We start from the raw sequence: 20,429 nt of genomic DNA, 5'->3' as shown, positions 1-20,429 counted from the left end.
AGGTGTTTGGCAACATTTACTAACGCTGACGTAGGCACGTCCCATGACCCAGCAGTAGCACCCCCACAGGGACACCCTATAGAGACCAAGCACGTGGCCACTGAAAGACACAAGAATGTTCACAGGGACATTATTCGAAACAGAAGAACAAGCGCAAACCGCTCAAATGCTCGTCAGTAAAATGGATACATTTTAGGGCAGTGCAGCTACTCCGCACGATCCTGCAACGGTGGGTGCCCGTCCTTACGCGTTTGTCCGAACCCACGGAACACACGACAGCGCGAGGGGCCGCGGTGTAAACCACGGACTCTGGGTGACGGTACAGGTTCCGTGCAGGTTCGCTGCCCATAACGCGTGGCCCACTATGGTGGGGGTGCTGATGACGGGGAGGCTGTGCGTGGGTGGGCACAGGGACACGTGAGAACTCTCTGTACCTGCCTCCCCATTCTGCTCTTGAGAGCTAGTCTTCAAACGAGACAAGACACACCGCCAGCCACAGAGGAGGGGCAGGGACCCCCGAGGAGGGAACGGGTCAGGGGGGCAGTGGCTGTGGAAGGGGACCCGGAAGCCGAGCCAGGGCCTCGCCTCCTGTCCTCAGTGGGGGTCGGTGGGGCTACGGCCTCACCGGTGATGTCTGTAAGTTTTATAAAAAGGGAGAGAAAAAACACCTCAGTTGTGCCCCTAAAGCCAGAAAACCAAAACCCCTCACCTACCTCCAGGGGGGCCCGCTGTCTGGTTTAGCTCAGGGGTCGGCACGCTGCCCCACAAAGGGCCAGGGACAGGTCATCTGCAGGCTCGAGGGCCATGTGGTCTCTGACACAGCCGCTCAGCTCTGCCACGGGGGTGACGCAGCCACAGACCCACAGACGGCACGACAATGAACGACCGGGTGTGACACCCTCCACCGAGGGTCTCTCTGCAGAGGTGGGGGCGGGTACCTGGGGACAGCCCGGCCCTCCTCGCCCCACCCGTAGCCAGGCTGAGGGTGTCCTCTCCCCCCACTGACACTCCCCTACTCCCGCGCTCTGGGCTGGCTGGGTTTTTTCGGAGGGCTTCTTCCCCAGGAAGCCCGGTAAACAGGAAGTAGCCCCGCCGGCCAGGGCAGGTGGCAGGGCGGGGGGCTCACGGCCTCTGGAAAAGCACTGCCGACAAGCAGGAGTTAACCAGGCGGTGACCCCACACCTGGGCGAGGGGTGCGAGGTGCAAGAGGGAGAGAGGAACTCGGCAGGCAGACTGCCCTCAGCCTTCCCTCCGGGTCACGGTCATGGTCACTGCGAGAGGAAATGAGGAGGGGAGGAGGCCAGGGCCTGACAGATGCTGCCCACAAAGCGGACCCAACAGGTGCACGGGGGACCGGAGCTGCAAGTCCTGTAATTAAGGCCTCTAGACACCTGTTGTGAGCCTGCCCATTCACACCCCTAGCAGGAGGTTCACACTTCCGAGGAAGGGGAAGAAAAGGAGGAAAAAGAGGCTCAGATGAAAAGTTCTGCCTCCACGGCCCAGTGTGACCTGCCGGCAGCTCCCACCTGCCGTCCCTGGCACTCAGGGACAGTCTCGGGGGAGGGGGGGGGGGCGGGCTCTGGCCGTGCTGCCGCAGAGCTGTGCAACCCCGGGCACACTCCTCAGCCCCTCTGCACCTCACGTGCCCTGTCTGTATCGGGGTCCCACGCAGGCAGGCAGGTCTGCACAGGGCACCCCTGTGCTCAGCAGATAGTTACTGTGCACTGCTCTGTATCAGGGACCTGCGGACACAGCGGCGGGGTGTCTGAGATTCTAGCCTGGGGTGTGTCGGGGCGGGGGGTGACGTGCTGAACAACCGTGTGGGCAGCCCTCCAAGGGCAGCCACAAGGTGGGCTGTGGACTGCAACGGGGGCTGCGGAGGAACGAGACAGGCCAAGCTACCCTGGCTGGGGCCGGGACCGAGGCAGTGGGAGGGGGAGCCGGAGGCCTTGCCTTAAACGGCAGTAACTCAGTGCCCAGAAAGTGACTACCCACCCAGAGAAGTGCAGTGTGAATGGCCCTGCTCTCTGGGTGCCCGTCCTGAGCTGCACGTCGCGCTGGGCGTCTCACATGCGCTGACTCACCCTCACCCCCCAGCTGTCTGCCAGGTCCTCCTTACTCCCGTTGTACAGATGCGGAACACTGAGGCTCAGGGCTGGGAAGTGGCACAGCCCAGGAAAAAGGGGAAAGGTCCCGACCCCACGCAGTCTATCACCAGGGGTGACCCCTCATGGCACCCCACCTCACCCAGAACTGCCCACCCCTCCTCTCACTGAGCCTTTCACATCGGGGAGGGGAGGGAAGCAGGCACGGTTTTCGATCCCATCCCGCAGATGAGGAAACTGAGGCCGGCTGAGCACCAACTGCACTCTGACTCCGGACCTCCTGGTCTTCCCGCTGCTCTGCAGAGCCCAGCAGAACGTGAACAGCTGGGGCCTCCCGTTCAGAAACGAAGGACTTGGAGACGGTGAGAGCAGAGCATTACATGACTAAGTGTGGGGCCCCGTGCGACTCCCCAGGCCCGGCGCTCACGGCCCGCCAGTTGGCAGAACCCCCTTCCCGAAGATTACTGCCTTTGGGAAAGCTCAGTGGGAGTGGACTCCAGTGAGGGAGGGCTGGGAGGCAGGGGCGCGCGCACGTACACACACACACAAACACACACACACAGAGGCTGCAGAGAACCTTCCTTCGGCACTGCGGTAAAGCACAGGCTCCGCCCAGAGCCGGACCCGCCCAAGCCCGAAGCCGGGGGAGCCGCCGGCTCTGCGCTGTGGAATGGCCACGGCGAGCATGGGTCAGTGCCCGCTCTGTGCCGGGCACTGCGGTGAGGGCCTCACACGCATTGTCTCGTTCAATCCTGTCCACAGCCCTCGAAGTGGCCACGTGGCGGGGGGAGCTGGGGGCCAGCCTGGCCGGCTGACGGCCCAGCGGCAGCGGGGCTCCGGGGCTGGTGTGCCCACTGGGAAGCGGAGACGGCCATGACCCGCCCCCGCAGGGCTGCGCCGGTGAACGGACACCTAACGACGAGAGCACTTCAGCTCACGGTGCCCGGCGCGGGGGGTGGGCTGGCAAACTACGCTTAGTGTTAACAACAGACATTACCCTTCACTGCTCCTGCCGTAAACCACAGCACACGTTACCGCCAGTGTTTCACGCCGGGGGAGACTGAGGCCCAGAAAAGGGGCGGCAGAGAGAGAGAGAGAGAGAGAGAGAGAGAGAAAGAGAGAGAGGGAGAGAGAGAGAGAGAGGGAGAGAGAGAGAGAGAGAGAGCGAGCGAGCGCGCGCGAGAGGGCTGCTGTCTCCTGACCCACGGCTGGGCTGCGTGCTGACTCTTCTAGAGGGTCACCCCCGCCTCGTCCCAGACGATGATCCCACAGACCTGTGCCGGCGCGGCCCGGCTCGGGCGGCCCGTGGGCTGTCTCTGGAGACCCCAGGTGCCCCTCCACGGCCCTCGGGGCACGGTGTTGTTGGGCCGTCTCTGCTGCTCTCCTGCCTGCGCCTCCAGGGACAGCAAACTCCCCAGGAAAGGAGCCATGCTGCTCCTGAAACTGCCGTGTGCTCGGCTCCCAGCACTGCACTGGTCACCGGGGACACCCGTCACCGGGGACACCCGTCACAGGGGACACTCGTTGGTCAGCTGAGGGGACCTGGGGACTGACAGCACCCTCTAGGCCTGGGGGTGAGGACAGACTCATTCAGATCCCGGCTCCGCGGTGTGGTCCGGGCAGGACGCCTCCCGCCCCCAGGCCTCCTGTTTCCTCCCCGTGCGGAAAGGACAGGGCACCCCCACCCGCCCCTCCTTCGCAGCTTGCCCAGCACCGAGCCCAGAGCAGCGGGAGCTCCGCAGACGGAGCTGTCATCTACATCACACCTGGCAGGACAGGTCTGTAAAACCTGCCTGCAAAAATGGACCAGACGGGCTCTCCCGAATCCTGAAACCTCCCCCGGGTTCTGACCTTTGCTGGACACTGGCTTTGTCTGAAATCGGGCCTGCGGCTTCCTGGACCAGCTCCTCGCCCTGAGAAGGCTCACAGCGACCCCTGCTGGCTGCCCCGTGGAACTGCCGCAGACTGCATGCACAACAAAGCAAGGTGAGCCGCCCGGAAGGAAGCCTTCCAGCTCCAGGGCAGAAGAGAACTCCCAGCGAGCAGCGGCAGGGAGAACAGGCACTGTGGGCAGTCGTGCTCCGCGGGCACTAACTCCTCGTCTTCTCAAAACAAACATAAAACATGAGATCAAACGAAGGGCGTTCCCTTTCCACCGTGGCCTTTTTGTCCCCGCAGAAGTGGCATCCTAAACAGACCGCGAGCCAAGTGACACCGCCGTCGGGACAGGACACCGCTCCCTGATCAGCACGAGTGTCCGCAGCACAGCCATCTCCGCGCGGCAGTTCCCGAACCCACTCTTCTGAGAGCGCAGCCGCGTGTCAGAGCCAGCAGCCGCCACAGGCCACGGATCAGAGCCCACTGTGACGACGACCTCGCCCGCCCGCACCTCCTGACTGGTGTCTGGGCGGCAGGAGGGCACCCCCCCAGACCGATCCCACGCAGGGGGCCCTGGCTCAGAGCCGAGACCCTGCCAGACAGAGCCCCGCGGGGCTAGCGTCTCTGCCTCGACCCCCGCTAACCACGTCCGTCAGGGAACCGCCCGCCCGCGTGTGCTTCAGAGCCCACGGGAAGATGGGGGTTTCGGAAGCACCCCCCTGAACGACCCCCCTTCTGTGAACCGCTGAGAGCGCAGACGCGGCTCCCGCACGGAGACGCGCCCCTCCAGCCCCTGAAACACAGAACTCGTCCTCTTCGGGACCCACAGTCGGCCCTGCCAGACGCTAACGGGCCACTTGCACCACAGACTCCGCCCTCCACGCCAGAACCGGACAGATGCAGGCTGCGCGAACGGGGCCAGAGCGCAGAATCCTCCAGTTCACCCCCGCGGGCTTCCAGAACTCGCCCAGACCACAGCCAGGCCGACGGGGCTGCTCGGCTGGGGTTGATGCCGTCCACCCTCCACTCTGAGCGCCAGGCGGCCTCTCGGTGCCACCCGGCAGTTGCCTGGGAAGCGCCTCAGCGGCTGCGAACGTTCATTCCCCTCACGCCCCTCGTGCGGGCACTGCATCCGGGGCGTGGTGCTGGGTGCCTCCTGGCTGCTCGGGGAAGACCGGACGGCGTGATGTGCCAGCACAGGGCTGGCAACTCGGTGGCCCCCGATCCACAGACAGACCCTGTCCTGCACGGGGTCTGAGTCTAGACAGCGAATGAGCTGCCAACCAACACAGTCCCCCTGAGGGTCCGGTCGCCAGCTCCTCTTTCAGACGCGGGGAGAACCGGTCCAATCGAACCTGCACCTCTGCAGGGCGTCGCCGCGTCGGCCCCCACCCGGCCGGCTCCTGCAGGGCCCTGTCCCTGCCTGGCCCCGGAGGCCTCCGCGTTTTGACCCCGTGCCAGCAGCTGCTGGGCCGCCTTCCGTGTAGGTTATGCACCCTCACCCCCAGAGGGGCTCTCCGGACCACCATGCAGACCAGTGGTCCCCGCCCTGGATGGACACTTAAAGTCCCAATGCCTGGGCCGCACCCCCGACCAGGGGAGTCCGACTCTGGGGGCTGGGCCTGGGCAGAGGCACGCTTCTAAGTCACCCGGCGACTCCAATGTGCCGCCGAGGTGAAGAACCACCGGCTTAAACCAAAGCAGTGACCTGAGCAACAGCAACTCCAGAAGGTCAAAGGCAGAGCTGATGGGGACGGAGAAGACCACCCTCTCCTGTGCCGCCCCCGGAGAGCAGCGGCCGAGATGCAGGGAGAGGAGAGATCGCAGGCAGCCACAGCCGGCCCGGGGAAGACACGGCGCTGGCCATCAGCAGAGCGGCCGTGGCCCCGACAGCCGCCGTCCCCAGTCCCCACGGCTCCGGTGGGCTCCCCGCACACGCCGGCCCCTGGACCGACCCGGCGCACCTCACCTGAAGAGCTCGCGGATCTCCCGGTGGTCAGCCTGGAAGGGGATGTTCCGCACCAGGATCTTGGAGGTGGTCTGCTTTCTGGGGACCTGTTTCTTCCGAGCGGATGTCAGGGCTGGCCTGCAGGGTGGGGAAGGGGTCGGGTCATTGGGGTGTCGGCAGCCATTGCCCCTCCCCAAGGACTGGTGCTCCTCTGATGCTCGGGCTTGGGGGCGGGGGGTGTGGCGTAAGCGGGGCAGTGCTCCGGGGGAGGTGGACCACGGCCTCTCGGGTGGACACCTCCTACTCCAAGTGTCCCCCACCCTTTGCCTCAGGGACACGGGGGCTTTCAGGGACCCGGGTGAGGGTGAGGCCTCTCTCTCTCTACACACGGTCTCCTCCATGGTTTTCTAGATGCGGGAGACCTTGGCTTGTTTGAGAGCGTGCACCCTCCCCCGCCCCACCCCGAGAGGACCACTCAGTTTCTCGCTGCGGAGATGGGCCAGGTGCCCCCCCACTCCGTCGAAGCAGGGCGGGGTCCCGGCCCGGCTGCGAGCTAACAGCCTGGGAGCCAGCACCAGCTCAGCCCCCTACAATCTGTGTGCACTCGGGCCCAACATTAGCACCAGGCTCATCATGTCGCCCGAGGGTCTGACGAGGGGGATGTGCTGAGCCCTGCGCAGTGCCCACTGGGTGGGCACACACCCCACCGACAGCGGGTCTCACGGGGACCGCCGCCACGCCGCACTTCCTGCACGTCTGCGCCACGCCGCCTCCTCAGGGGCCCCCCTGACTGTCTCCACTGGACCAACGACCCTGGCTTTACTTCTCTTCCCAGTGGCAGGGATCACCACCTCGAGACCCATGACCCTCAGCGACACTGCTTGTCTCTGCCTGTCCCTAGGGCTCTGCTGGACAACAGTGCTCGCAGGCCACACGCGGGCAGCGAAACCCAAGTGCAGATGAAACAAATGCAAGTTCAGTTCCTCATGTGCCAGGGCAGCCAGCCTCCAGGGCGGTCCCTGGGGCCCCCGCCCCTTCGTGTTGGGGCCCACGTGTAGCGTGTGGGACACGCTGCGCCAGGACAGGGCCGTGTGACCCGCAGAAGGCAGCATGGTGACAGCGGGTGACTTCTGAGACTAGCCAGAAGGACGATCCCGTCCTCTCCCGCTCCCTGTTGGACAGTCGGCTCGCTCGCTTGCTCACTCTGGGGGACGGGGCCGTTGTGCTCTGGGGACACGTGCGTCCCGTGGGGAGGCGCAGGAGCTGAGGTCTCCGGCCCGCAGCCACGCGAGGGCGCCGCCGGGACGTGGGCCGCCGACCACACCCGGGCCTTCAGACGGGACTGCAGCCCTGGCCAGTGTGCCGAGTGCAGCCTGGGGAGCGGCCCCGAGACGGGCCCGCCGGCTGCGCTGCCCCCGAACGCCCGGCCCACAGCAGCTTGGAGACAGGCAGCGCCGGCTGCTTCGGGCCAGGGCGCCGGGGACACCTCGTCAGGCAGCAGCGGACAGTCGGCACGGCGCCACGCGCCACCTTCCAAGGGCTCCCCCACCGGACGGCACAGCGGTGGGACGGCACAGGACACGTCCCTCGCTGCGGAGGGTCGTACTGAACACGCCCCCCGGAGGGAAGCTCCACGGGGAAGCCCGGTCCCCGGCGCCCGGGGAGGGGCCTGGCGCCCAGCTGGCGTTCGGGGGTTCGGTTGCAAAGGGATGGCGCACGAGCGCTGGCTGGGAGTGCAGGGCGGGCGAGGTGCCTTCAGCCTGGCGCCCTGGAAACGGGGGGTGGAAAAGGAAGATGGCCACCACTGGCCGAGTGCTCAGGGCCTGGCACGTGCCAGAGGCTTGACACCAACCTCTGGCCGTCACATTTCAATGTCCAGGCACGGTCACCCACCCAGGGTCACACGGCTCCTGGACCAGAACCCAAGGCCGCAGGGCTCCCCCTCTTACACCACAGCTCGGCACTGCCCCCCCCCCCCCGGATTTCCAGGGCACCTGGGCGGACCACGCCGGGGTGGGGCGGCCGGGGCGGGGCGGGCCGGGCGCTCCAGCACCCCGGAAACAGAGAGAGGAGGAAGAAACAGGTCCGCTCCCTGGCAGCTAATCTGCTCGCGGACCACACCAGTGACCCAGTGGCAGACAAGTGCCGAATAAATACCCTGGACTGGCCGTGGGACGGTCAGAGGTGGTCGTTTCACCGCCCGAGGCGGGTGGGTGATCATGACAACGGTAATAACTGACAACGGTAATAACAGCGCACACCGGGCATGTGTTCTGTGCTGGGCACCGCTCGAAGCACCTCACGTGCGTTAGCTCACTGAGACGTCCACGCAGGCGGAGATGTAGGCGCAAAACTGAAACTCTAGAGAAAAGCTCACTACTCCGGGACACCAGGCTCTGGGCAGACGGGTCGGCCGCCGTCTCCACCTTCAACATCTGCCGAATCTCCTTCAGAGGAGCTGGGGCGGCTGCGGGCACTGCCGCCAGCGCCACGGAGGAGAGCCCCACAGATGCAAACGCCTGGGTTCCCCGGCGTCCCCCGGCGCGGCCACAGGGCCAGCATGCTGCGAGCCTCCCTCGGTTTACGTGCATGGCCCCGATGGGCGGGGCCTGCTGGTCTCTCCTGCCTGTGTCCCTTCTAACATCCCTGTCACGGGTTTGTCAAAGCACCGGCCCGGTCCCAGGTCGTCAGGGAAACGGTGCGACCCCACCTTACTTAGCAGGAGGGGCCAGGCGGGAGGACGGTGGCGGGCCGGGAGACGCCCCGAGGGGCGGCAGCACCGGAGTGGAAAGCACCGGCTCAGGCGCGGGCAGAGAGAGGGCACCGGGGACTCACTTGGTGGCTCGCTCCGAGATCCTCACTTCCAGCGTGTGGCCGTCCACGACGTGGCCCTGCAAGATGAGACACACAGCTCTCTGCCCCTCTGCTCTCTCGAAACCCCCGCCTGCACCCCTGCAACCCCCCCCTTCACCGGCACTGGCCTCAGCTGGGTGAGGGGGCAGGCAGCTTCGGGGGGGGGGGATGGGGGGGACTGGTTCTCCCCAGGAGGAGGGGCTCGCTGGAGTCCAAGACAGAGTGGCTTTTCCTGGAAACGGCGCGTGCGGAGCCCGGGCAGCAGCTGGTGGTCACGGAGAAACCGGCCCTCCAGTGTCCTCTCCAGGCACGAGTGGGCCTTGACCTTCTTACGCCACTCGAGGGGCACAATTCTCCGCCGTCTGTTGGCGTTCCCAGGCCAGGCACACCCCTTCGGTCCGGCCTGCAGCCGGTCCAGCGCGGTCTGGGCGCTCTTAAACGTAAGCTCCCAGTCGCAGCGGGGCTGCTGCACCTGAGCTGGGCCCTCACGTCAGCACCCCCAGGCAAAACTGGCATGCCAGCAGAAGTGCCCTCTAAAATCCCTGAAACCGCCTATGACACACAGCACGCACTGTCTGCAGGGGCAGCTCTTCGTGGCGGTGCGTGCGCGGGGACGTCCACAGCGAGGAGCCCACGCCGGCACCGTGCGAAGCGGAACCTGCGGAGCCCGACTCACGTGCAGAGAGACGGGCCGCGGAGCACGTGGGCCAAGAGCCGGGCGAGCGAGCGAGCGAGTCCATCTCACGGCCAAGCGGGACTGCCCAAGCCCCTCAGAAAACCGCAGCACACAAGCACGCCAGGGGCGACCTGGGTCTGTGGGGCCCGCCTCCCCACGAGGCGCTCGCTGGCCGAGACGGAGCCGTGGCTGCCCCTTCCGCCGGCCGGCGTGCCAGGCGTCACTCAGGGTGGGCCTGCCCTCACTTCCACTGCCCGCCTGGCCCCCTGGGCCCCGAGCTTGGGGGCCCGGGCGTGGAGAGCGAGCCTCTCAAACTAAAGGCAGAGCAGAGGCCACCACGTCCCCATCGTCCTGTGCGAACTTGAGCCGGCAGCCCTGGGTGGAGCTGCCCTGAGTCAAGGGGAAGGTCAAAATTCTGCTGAAACAACCGTGTTGGCCAGGTGCCTGGTTCATTTCGATGACACCCAAGGCCTTTCCCCTGACCAGGAGCTCCCCTGGGACACAGCCAGTCACCTGGAGGTCCCTACAACTAAGCGAAGCCCCCCGGGGTGGTGGCCCTGCCTGGGCGCCCTTCCCACGGAGTGCAGCCCAGCCACACGGGGCGCGGTGCCCCTCTCAGAGAGGGAGCAAGGGCTGGGGTGGTGCGCAGCCCATCCTGCCTGGCTCGTGAGCTTGGCCCCACTCACGCCGTTTGCCCTCCACACCGCCTGACCACCTGGCCTCTGCCGGCAGGCCCATGCCCCCTGCGCAAATGTCAGACACGCAGCGTTCTGAACAGGACGTGAAAGGGTCCCTGGACCTGCTGGAGCCCTCCTGTGGACTCAGGTTCAGAAGCCTGTTCTAGAGACACCACCGTGGGCACCCAGCCCGACCTGTGTCACCTCCCCTGCGGAGCGGGGACAGGCCAGCGACAGCATGGAGCACGGGGGTCTACAGAAGGAGGTGCCTAGGACGGTGCGGATCCTCGTCCCCGCCACGGGCAGACCTCGGGGTGTGGGGCCTCAAGGGACGGGTGCTGAGGACAGTTTCAAGCCGAGGCCCGGCTCCCTGTGGGGCGCAAACCCCAGGTCACCCCACCCCCTGCAGCCCCAGCCCTCACCCCCTGCTGTGGAGGACCCCGATGTGCCCTGAGCTCTGGGCCAAGCAGGAGGGCACTGCTCCTTCCTCCGTCTGCACAGGACCGTGCGTCCACGCCCAAACCCCTGAGCCCGGCCCCTCCTCCCGCCGGCACGGCCTCCACCCTGGCCCAGGCTGCCATCCCCTCCTGCCTGGGTGACCCAGTGGTCTCCCTCTTGCCTCCTGCGACCCTCTCGCCACACGGCAGCTGCAGCCTGTCCCGAGGCAGAAATCAGATCCGTCCCCAGTGTGCTGCAAGCCTTCGAGGGCAGCTCACCGCCGTTATGCCAAATTCCGGAGTCTTTAAAAGGCCCACGAGGCCCGGCCCCCACACCTGCCTCCCACAGTGCGGCCCCTGCCCGCACTGGCCTCTTCCTGCTCCTCGAACACAGCAGCTCACCCCTGCCTCGGCGCCCCTGCCTCAGGCCCTTTGCACGTGCTGTCCCCACTTCCTGGGCGACTCTCCCCCCAGACCTGCGTCGCTGACTCCATCTGCTTAAGCAGGTGTCGGCTGAACTGCCAGCTCCTCAGAGAAGTCGCACAACCTAAAGCAGTCCGCCCCCACGGCGGTGCCTGGCTTGTCTCCGCCCGAGCCCCTCTCACGGCCCTGTGCGCGTACGTGCAGGTCCTCCCCGCCGGCGTGCCCGGACTAGCACAGTGCCCGGCACGCGCCAGGCCCCCGATGAAGAGGCGCGGCTTAAACGAATGCATTCACAGTGGCTGTGGGGTGCTGAGGAGGCTCCTGGGTTTCCCCTGGGCCACAGTCCCCTCGAGGACTGGAGAAAGCATGGCCGGACCGGGGCTCCCACTCCGTGCCAGAGGGTCGACGGGACCCCTGCCCCATCACCCGCCAAGTGACGGCGGGGACCCCACCTGAGAAGCCCCTTTACCTGGAGCTGCTTGAGTGCTTTCTGGGCCTGCTCGGGCTTCCTGTATTCCACGAAGCCGAACCCCATGGACAGCAGCGCTCCTGGAGGAGGGAGGGGCGGGGAGGGAAACGAGGAGTGAGCACGAGGCCAAGTGCAAGGGCTCCGACGGGCCCCCGGCCCTCGGCGTCACGTCCTCATTCCCTCGGACCGCTCTTCCTTCCCCCACACAGTTCAGCCCCCGGCTTGCCGTTTATTACTGGTCGTCTCGGAGAACCCGCCAACGAGGTTATATAGCCACCACCTGAGGCCCGGCTGACTATTAATTAACAGGTGATTGACACGATAATTAACTCCATAATAGAATTCCGCCTTCGGGAGGGAGCGGGAACTAACGGGGATGACCATGGCCGAGACGAGCGGCAAAGCTCCACCGAGGCGGTGCTGCGCTGCCTCTCGTGCGTGGTGCACTCGGGGAGTACGCGCCTGAGAGACGCACTGGGGAGGCGCGCTCCCTCTAAGTACTTCTGGCCACCCACACGCACACGGCTTGTGGACACAGAGCTGGGAGGGGGAGGGGACGGTACTGTTCGCACCCATCTGGTGCCCTGGTTCTAGCTGGCGGGGAGCAAGAGTTCAGAGGGCAGGGGCATCTCAAAGACAACATATCAGGAACTTCGGTTTCCCGGCCTCAGACATGTGAAATGAGGGGCAGGGAGGCGTTCACAGGACGCACGCACAAGTAAGACCGCTGACGGCCTCTTGCCCTTCCGACACCAAATGGGGCGCCCGCCTCCCCCAGCAGCTCACACCCAGTTAGGAACTTGACCCTCCGTTCTTTCCCAAAGCTGAACTCGAGGGCTGGCGCAAGCCTGACGGGTCCAGGCGAGGCGAGGCTTTGCTCCCTGGGCCTCACTCGGGGTCCCCATCTCTGTCCCCTGCCTTGTCTGTGAGCACTGCAGCCTCCACGGGGACCCGCCTGCGTGCACGCCCGCTCACGAGAACCAGCAGGGAGAACCCCTAGGAGCTGCCCAAACGCAGCTCTGGTCCGCGGAGCTGAGGCTCCGACAGAGCTGTCTGCTGACCAGCAGCGCCACCCTGTGGCGACTTCAAATATTTGTTCTCCAGTGGAAGCCTGAGCGACGCTCCTTGGGAGATCCGAGGTGGTGTGGGTCGGTGGAGTCTATGCAAGCGTGACACTTGAGAAGCTCCTTAGGAAGCACACTAGCCAAGTTCATCGCCGCATCACTGACACCGGGCACTCTCTGCCCTTCTGCCCTGGGAGGCTGATCCCCTGGAAAGCGCTCCCTGGGCTCCCTGGCCTGGCCTCCTGATGAGCTGACCCCCCGGGCAGCCGGGACCTGAGACAGGTGGGCGGAGGGGACAGGCTGGGACCCTGGCTCCTTCCACAGGCCCCGCCGTGTCCCCGCTCTGCTGTGGCTCTGGCAGCGCCGGCGTCCAACGCACACCCTTAGCTCCCGCTGGGGGCCCTTCTTCTGTGGCTCTGGTCACACCACTGCCCTGCCTGCTGCACTCTGGGCTCACGGAGAAAGGGCGTTCTCTCCTGTGACCCTCAGCCTGATGTCCCCATGGGTCCCCTCGGCGCAGCCCCCTGCCCCTCTGGCAGGGCCGGCTGGGTGAGCTTCGGTCTGGCTCAGGCCGGCACGGACCCAGCCCCACCCACAGTTCCCTGGGGCCCCGCCCCACCGGCCGCACCCCCCCCCCCCCAGAGTACCTGCTTTGTTCTTCTTCCTGGAGATGGAGCAGCTCTTCACCGCGCCCGCTTTGGAGAACACCTGGAAGAGAACGTCCACACGGGTCGTCCTCGGTTCCCCGCTGACCCTGCGGCCACCGCACACGTGACCTTGAAGACAGGGCTGTGTCCGCCACTGCAGACTCCGACGGGCTGTGTTTTCTAAGCACTACCTCTGACTGTAGCCTTCACAGGACGCACACTCCCGAGACGTGTCCCTCCGAGTGAGTGGGTATGCCCCCCCACCCCTGGTCTGGCAGCTACTTGAGTCCCCGGGTGAGGTGTTAGCCTGGCAGAGGTCAGCAGGCCGGGCTGGCGTTAAACTACACGTGAGCACGAGGCACGTCCACGGGCAGGACAGGCGTGGCGTCCACAGGAGCTGGCCGCGCTTCCCCCCCCCCCCGCCCCCACCCCCGCCCCGCCCGCCACCACCCGGAGCTGGCACTCACTCCCTTCAGGGTCTCCTCGGTGGTGTCGAAGTTCAGGTTTTTAATAAACAGAGTGCACCCAGGAAGATTCTCCTCCTCCTCTTCCTCCTCCTCTTCCTCCATCTTTGATGAAGGGTCATCTGCTCCTCCTCCTGTTGCCTTTGCAGCTTCCACAGTCTCGCTGTCGGGCACTGGGTTCCCCACAAAAAAAATACCCCCAACCCCAAAGCCATTAAATGATGTCTACTCTGCCTCAGTCACAGACCTGCCAGACCAAGGGCTCTCCGCTGTGTGGGACACGTCGGGACGGGACACTGACTCCCAGTGTGGGCTGGGTGTTAGCAACTCTGGGGGGGGAGGGGGGAGAGGGAGGGAGGAGAGGAGACACAGAGACTGCTCTGCCTCCTCCCATCCTGTTTCGACAACAAGGGAACCTGGAACGCAGGCTGAAGATGATGCCCTTTAGATTGCACCAACTCACACGAACTTGAACTTCCAAATAAACTGTGTGAACGAGTTTATGGAGACCCAAATCTCGGCAACAGTTTATTTTTTCTCAAAAAAAAAAACCAAAAAAACATCAAAACACTTAGTGCACTTTCAAATTGAAATGCAGCTTTAGGACATTTCAGGAACTACAGAATGGGAGCAACGCAGAGAACATTCTCAACGACCTTGAGACGAAGGACGCTGCACTCGGTCTCGGTTTCCCACGCACGCAGCTTCGGAGCGTGTTCACCCGCCGGTGACCCGTCGGACTCAGGTGCGCGGGAGCGGGCGCGCTGCTCGGGGAGAGACACCCACGGCTCGTGGGCGGGGAGCAGGGGGCCACGGCAGCACCACCACAGGCGGGAACGACACGCGGTCACCACACGTGACGCTTCCGAAGGGTTTCCAACACCACGGACAAGCTCACGGGCGGTGTGAGCAGTCGGCTGAGCGGAGACCGGCGCTCGTGATAAATGACTAGGGGACGACGTACGTAACCGCCCTCCCACTCTGTCCACGGGGGAAGCGAAGGAGAGGCCCAGACCGCCCCGAGCCGCGCACAGGCCTCCTCGGCGGGCCTGGAGGGAAGCGCGACCATTCTTCTTTGAGACAGAAAAACAACAAATGTCTTGGCTGGTTCTACATTCGACGACCCTCACTTGTATTTTAAGTGGCTCAAACGAACGTCCCAGCTCTCCCCAAGGAACTCGCGTCTGGGCCCCGCCCCCGGCCGCAGACCGGTGCGCACTCGGAACTGGCCGTCACGGCGGCGGCAGACGCTGCGACGTTCCGCCACCCACGCGCTAACTCTGTGTGGCTGGGCTTATTTCATGTGCGTGCAGTATTCTGGGGTTTGGTAACTTCCATCCTATGACATACACTTGGCATTGGTAACACAGGTGAAATTAGGTAAAAATTAGCAATTAACACACACACACTCGGAGGAGAGAAGGGGCACACCGCGCTCCCGGTGGTTTCTACAGGACAGGGCTACAGAGGGTCTTGGTTTCATCCTGTCCCCACAACCTCTCCCGACTCGGAAGGAACACACCTCAGGAACGGGGCAGAGCCAATGTGAAGCTAAGCTGGGCGTCAGCAGGGCGGGTGGGCGGCTGCCACTCAGAGCCTCCAGCTGGTGCTCAGGGTGGGAATTTTACCCAGGGGCAACCAGAGCCTCACAGGACCCCCCGAGGGGCCCTGCCGCCTGGAAACTGGTCCATTTCGATCAACCTCCCTAATCTTCCCCAAGTCACAGGCCTGGGGCCAGGGACAGACCCCCTCCCCCTCCACACCCAGGCTTCTGAAGCTCCTCCCACACCCTCCAGGAAATCAAACCCCTTCTCAAAGCAAAAGGCGGTCAGCCGTCTGTGCCCACACAACCCTCACCCCGCTGGGTCTGGGCGGTAGCCCCCAGACCCGGGCCAGGCCGCTCTGCGTGCCGGCCCACTGCCGATGGGGACAGACGGCCTGGTCTCTCTCTCACACCTGCACTCAAATAGCTCGACTTTCTGGGGGACGCAAGGCTGCCGCGTGGGGTCCGAACCTGTCCCCTCGCTGGTGCCAGCACCGCAGCCTCTCCGTCCCCCAGCCCCGCCCTTTCCCATGTCAGCCGGCTGCTTGCGAGTCCCGGTGTGAGTCCCAGAGCGGAGCCAACAGCTTTGTCCTAAAAGAGCCGCTGTAGCCTCAGGGGGACCGGCGACAGTGACGGTGTTTCCGGTGGAACACGAGTGGCAGAGCAGCCGCCACCCCTCACACTCTCCCCTCAGAGGTGCAGCCCGAACCCGGACTCTCTCCAGGACAAGAAGAGGGGATCCACAGTCTCCTTTCCCGCACGATTTACCCGACAAGGGACTCCATGGTGTGGCCACCTGTACTCAACACCCAGCTTTCAAAGCAAAGCAGGGCGCAAACTGTTACTAACTACTAACAGGGATGGAGAAGCAAAGCCATGCAAAGCGGCTCCGACCTGAGGTTCCGAATGCGAACTTCAATCGGAACGAACACCCTGACCTTCGGCCACAACGACATTCCCACGCCCTGGCTGCCTGGCCGTCTTGGAGATGAAAGGAGAAGGGAGGGGGCTGAGTAGCCCCCACTGTGCCGGGCACGTGGCTGGATGACGCCTCAAGTTCGCTATCTCGCTAACGACCACGGCAGCCACGTCACCAGTGGGCGGCCCAGGGACACTTGTGGAGGCTGCCGTGTCTGAACCCTAAGTCTCAGGCGCCTTCAGGTTGGGGTAGAAGTTCATTGAAGACTAGAAAATATTTTTTTAAAGAGCAAAGAACGGTGAGGATGACAGTGACCAAGGGGGCTCATGGCGGTTCAAGGGGGTGGCCCCTTCACGACACCGGCCAGCTGCTGTCACGTGGGAAGGTCAACCCAGGGCGGTCAGATGTTTCAAAAGAAGCTGAAAATCCAGCCTTTTACGGGAAAACCCCTGGCTGAACTAACTCAAGGGCACAGCTGTAGGTTCTGAACCAGGCAGTGGTCACCGCGTGGGAACGAGCGGCTAAGGAGGTCTCTGTGCTCTGCCTCCCACTTCCGGCCGCGGCATGGACTCCGGGCAAAGACCGGTGACCCTCCCCTCGGCCCCTGCCAGGGGCCTGGCCTCCAGCCGGGTCCCAGCGCGGCATTCTCGGTGTGCGCAGCCTCCCAGGACCACCGCTCGGGGAGCCCAGCAGCGCTGAGCACGGCCCGCCCACGCCGCCCCGCCTCCCTGCCCCAGGAGCGGCGGCTGGTCTGCTGCCAAGCACTAGTTCCAAGGGCCACAGACAGGCACCTGCCCAGGAAGGGGGGGAGGGAGTGTCTGGGTTTAGGGGCAGAGCTGAGCTGAGCTAACAGCACTGGCACCCCCGAAACAAAGCCCCTCCTTCCCTCGAGGAAGAGCCGCCCTCAGCCCCAGCCCAGGAGGAAGGAGAGGGGACTGCGAGGGCCACCAGCCCCTGTGCCCCACCTGGCTCACCCGCTTCCGCCCCCTTCTAACCAATCAGCCAACCCCCGTGACCCCAGCGCGTGGCAGGAACGTCTGACTGCGACGGAAGGCGACCGAGCTCGGCCGGGCCCCCACGGCAGCAGAGACATCCGCTCTCCCCCAGCACCCGCCCCCCTGCGCCTGCACCGCCCCGGGGCTGGAGGACCGACAGGGCGAGGGCGCCACGGACCCGAGATCTGCTGAGAAAAGGGGGAGCTGGGAAACAGGAGGAGGGGGCCCAAGGACTGCAGGCAGGAGGTAGCACACAGCCCTGGAAATGCACGTGAACTGGCAGAGCCACTGCCACCGTGTGTCCCCAGGTGCCTGGCTGAACCGCTCCGCCTCCCACCCAGAAAGTGGAGACACACACACAACACCCTGGCCCTCCTCCGGGCTGTTCAGAAGTACAAGCGGCCGCCACTCCATCCGCGTGCCAGGTCCCGGGTCCAAGGCATCGCCGCCTCTGGTCTGGACGGCCCAGCGGCCTCCCTTGTCCCTGGGCTGCCAGCTCCTCCCACCTGGTCCCCCCACCCAGTCCGGCAGCACAGCCCTCTCTTCTGCCGCCACAGCCCACCCCGCCGCAGGGCCTCTGCACCGGCTGCCCCCGCCACCTCGCCGACCCATTTCCTCATCTCCCATCCCCCCGGGCCTGGCTTGTCGCCAGGCCTCGGCTCAGACGTCCTTCCCCAGATCTCTCCCCGTCCACTCTGGTGCCGGGGTCCCCAGGCCCGGCCACTTGCCATCACATTCCCTCGGGGTCCACTTTTCAGAGCCCTCACCCCGATCTAAAACCACCCTGCCTGTGTCCCCCACCTGGAGAGGGAGCTCGCTCAGGCCAGGGCCAGGCCTGCCTGAGTCGGCACTGCATGCATCCCCAGCACGTGGCTGCAAAAACATGTGGACCGAGGGCTGTGTGCAGCACGTGCGTGTGCCTGAAACACGGCTGGTGCCCTGCAGACGGCATGCAGGTGACTGGGACCCACAGCCAAGGGCCTGGACCTGCGAGGGGGGGCTTTGAGTCACGCATCCTGGCTCTCTCGGATGAGCGACCTTGTGTAAGTCACTCGCCCTCTCTGTGCTTCCTTCTTCCCACCTGAAAACAGAGGTGACAACAACGTGCCCATTTGCAGGACAATTACGAGAAAGAACGGTGCCTGGGTCACCCCAACCGCCCACGCTGCCGGGCCAGGCCTGGAGAGATCCAGGGGAGACATCAGAATCCTGGGCCTCGCGAGCAGGACAGTCAGCCGATGAGTTGGTGGAGAGCGCCCGCGGCGCCCCCCTGCACCCCACCCCCGACAGGGTGGCCTGCCCGCTGCCAGCTTCTGAGAACAGCCAGTGTCATGCCGGAGTCCGGGGACCGAGCTCCCGACAACCACGTCCCCAGGAGCAGCGTCGGCTCCCCGAGCGGCCGGGCCCTCTGTGGCCCACGCCTGCGTCCGGAGAGGTGTGGAGTCGGCCAAGAAGCAAAGGTCATCGTAAAAGCACTCTGCTCCTGGCCCCGAGCGGGGAGGCCACGGAAAGGCGAGACAGAAAAAAACGAGGCACTGTAAAACCCAAACAGATGTTTGCCAGCGGAATCCCCAGGAAGCAGCAGAAAGGGGGGAAGAAAGGAAGCAGGCAGGGCTGGGCCCAGGGTGGGGAGAGGGGGGCTGGAGGGCCGGGGGAGGCCGGGAGAAGGCGCTCCCACCCGCCACGCCGCCGGCACAATGAAACCCAGTCAAGCGTCGCCGCATGGGGCCTGAGGATAATCAGGCGGCCGAGTTAGCGCTCTCCCCCTCCCCGGCTCCTCCGGGCGGAGGCTGGCAGCACAGGCCGTTATCGCGGCGAGCAGCTTTGCAGGACCGGCCCCACTCGGAGCCCTTTATCTGGAGGCGAGGGTCTCCTGGTGGGGAGATCAACCACACGGCCCCTCCCTCAGGACTGGTACGGCTCTGCCGCACGGGTGGGGGTGATCGAAAGGCTCCGTCCACGCCCCTCCTGCCCCTCCTGCTCGCCTGCCTCGCAGCCGGGGAGAACCCGGGGCACAGGGCGGGCAGAGCCCTGTGTGGTGGGGATGGGGAGCTGTGAGAACAATGTGGAGGCCGGGCGCGGGGAGGAACGGGTGACAGGAAGCAGCGCAGGGGACAGAGGGGACTGTGTACGCGACACGTGTTAGCAAAGGAACAAGAAGGGCAGAGAGCGTTCCCGCAGACGAGTGCTGGGGGACCCCACCTGACGACAGCGTGGGACCGGGCAGGGCTGGGCACCAGCACAGACGCAGCGGCAGGAAACCTGGGCCCGTGTGCTGGCACTGTGCCCCCCACCAACCGCTCCAGGGCCGCCTGGTGGGAGTCAGGCTGCCTGGTGGGAGTCACGGCAGGACCCTGGACAGCAGCCCCGACGCGCAGGGTCTGCCGGGACCAGTCTCTGGGGTGCTCTGGACATGGCGACCTGGGGACACGGTGCGGGCCGGGCAGCGAACTTCAGAGCAGGGGGCACTGTCACTGCAAACCCTCCAGCCTGTCCCCAGGGCCACCATCTGTTCCTGCTGTGACATCTCAGCTGTCCCCAAACAGCCCTACCTGTCCCCCCGCCATGTGGGAGCTTGTGGGGAAGAGGAATGTGCCATGCCCTCGTGGCGACACTGGCTTAGTGATCACGGCAGAGGTAAGGACCCCCATTCCGGCTGCAGAGCCAGCGACACGGCGGCGGAGGAAGGGTGGTCGCAGGCGGCCCCTGGCTGGGCAGAGGCAGGTACGGCACCAGGCCCAGCCCCGGAGCCGGGAGAGGACGTCCAGGCAGACGGCGATCCCCAGGGGCTCGGGGACCCCGGTCCTGGGGAAGCCCAAGTGCGCAGCGCGGGGCTGGGCGGGGAGTCCGTGCCGCTCCTGCCCGCGGGCTCGCCCAGCACCCGCCTGCTGCTCTCCTACTGGGCGCCGGGCGCTTTCCAAGGGCTGGGGCGCGGTGGTGAGCAAGCAGACGGGGACCGGACACCCTGGCAGGGGGGTTGGGCAGACAGACCCTGAGGAAGTGAGCCACCCAGCATGCATTTCCGGGAAACGACAAGCGTCTGAAGCAGAGTTAAGGGTCAGGGGACGGGGCGGGCACTGGCTGGCACCCACTGTGACGACGAGAGGCACTGACAGGGTCACCACCACGGGTCACGCTCTGAGCCTGGTCTAACAACGGAGAACCAACTTTCCAAGTCACTTAGCTTCTACTATGTGCTCGAGGCCTGGCCTCGATGCTCTCCCTGCACTCGCCTACCCCCTCGACACACAGCCGGGCAGCCCCTCTGTGCACTGGGCTGCATCTCACGGGGGCGACAGCCACTCTCGGCCCTCACGGTTCGCCGCCTGGC

General features: G+C 65.3%; 1 protein-coding gene across 3 annotated transcripts in view; it reads right to left on the bottom strand.

The window, feature by feature from the left end:
- RBM19 (RNA binding motif protein 19) overlaps positions 1-20,429 on the bottom strand; it is a 103,333-nt gene that overhangs the window by 63,288 nt on the left and 19,616 nt on the right. For all 3 annotated transcript variants that reach the window (XM_045844189.1, XM_045844205.1, XM_045844199.1), the window contains exons 17-21: positions 13,645-13,814; positions 13,178-13,238; positions 11,467-11,546; positions 8,767-8,822; positions 5,953-6,069 (exon numbers count right to left, since the gene is read on the bottom strand). In XM_045844189.1, the coding sequence (XP_045700145.1) occupies positions 5,953-6,069; positions 8,767-8,822; positions 11,467-11,546; positions 13,178-13,238; positions 13,645-13,814 (484 nt within the window). The remainder of the gene's footprint in view (positions 1-5,952; positions 6,070-8,766; positions 8,823-11,466; positions 11,547-13,177; positions 13,239-13,644; positions 13,815-20,429) is intronic.

The sequence above is a fragment of the Phyllostomus hastatus genome, unplaced genomic scaffold (assembly GCF_019186645.2).
Source record: "Phyllostomus hastatus isolate PE091 unplaced genomic scaffold, TTU_PhHast_1.1 phas_contig_1162, whole genome shotgun sequence".
NCBI classification, from domain to species: Eukaryota; Metazoa; Chordata; class Mammalia; order Chiroptera; family Phyllostomidae; genus Phyllostomus; species Phyllostomus hastatus.
This window is presented reverse-complemented; position numbering and strand designations above follow the sequence as displayed.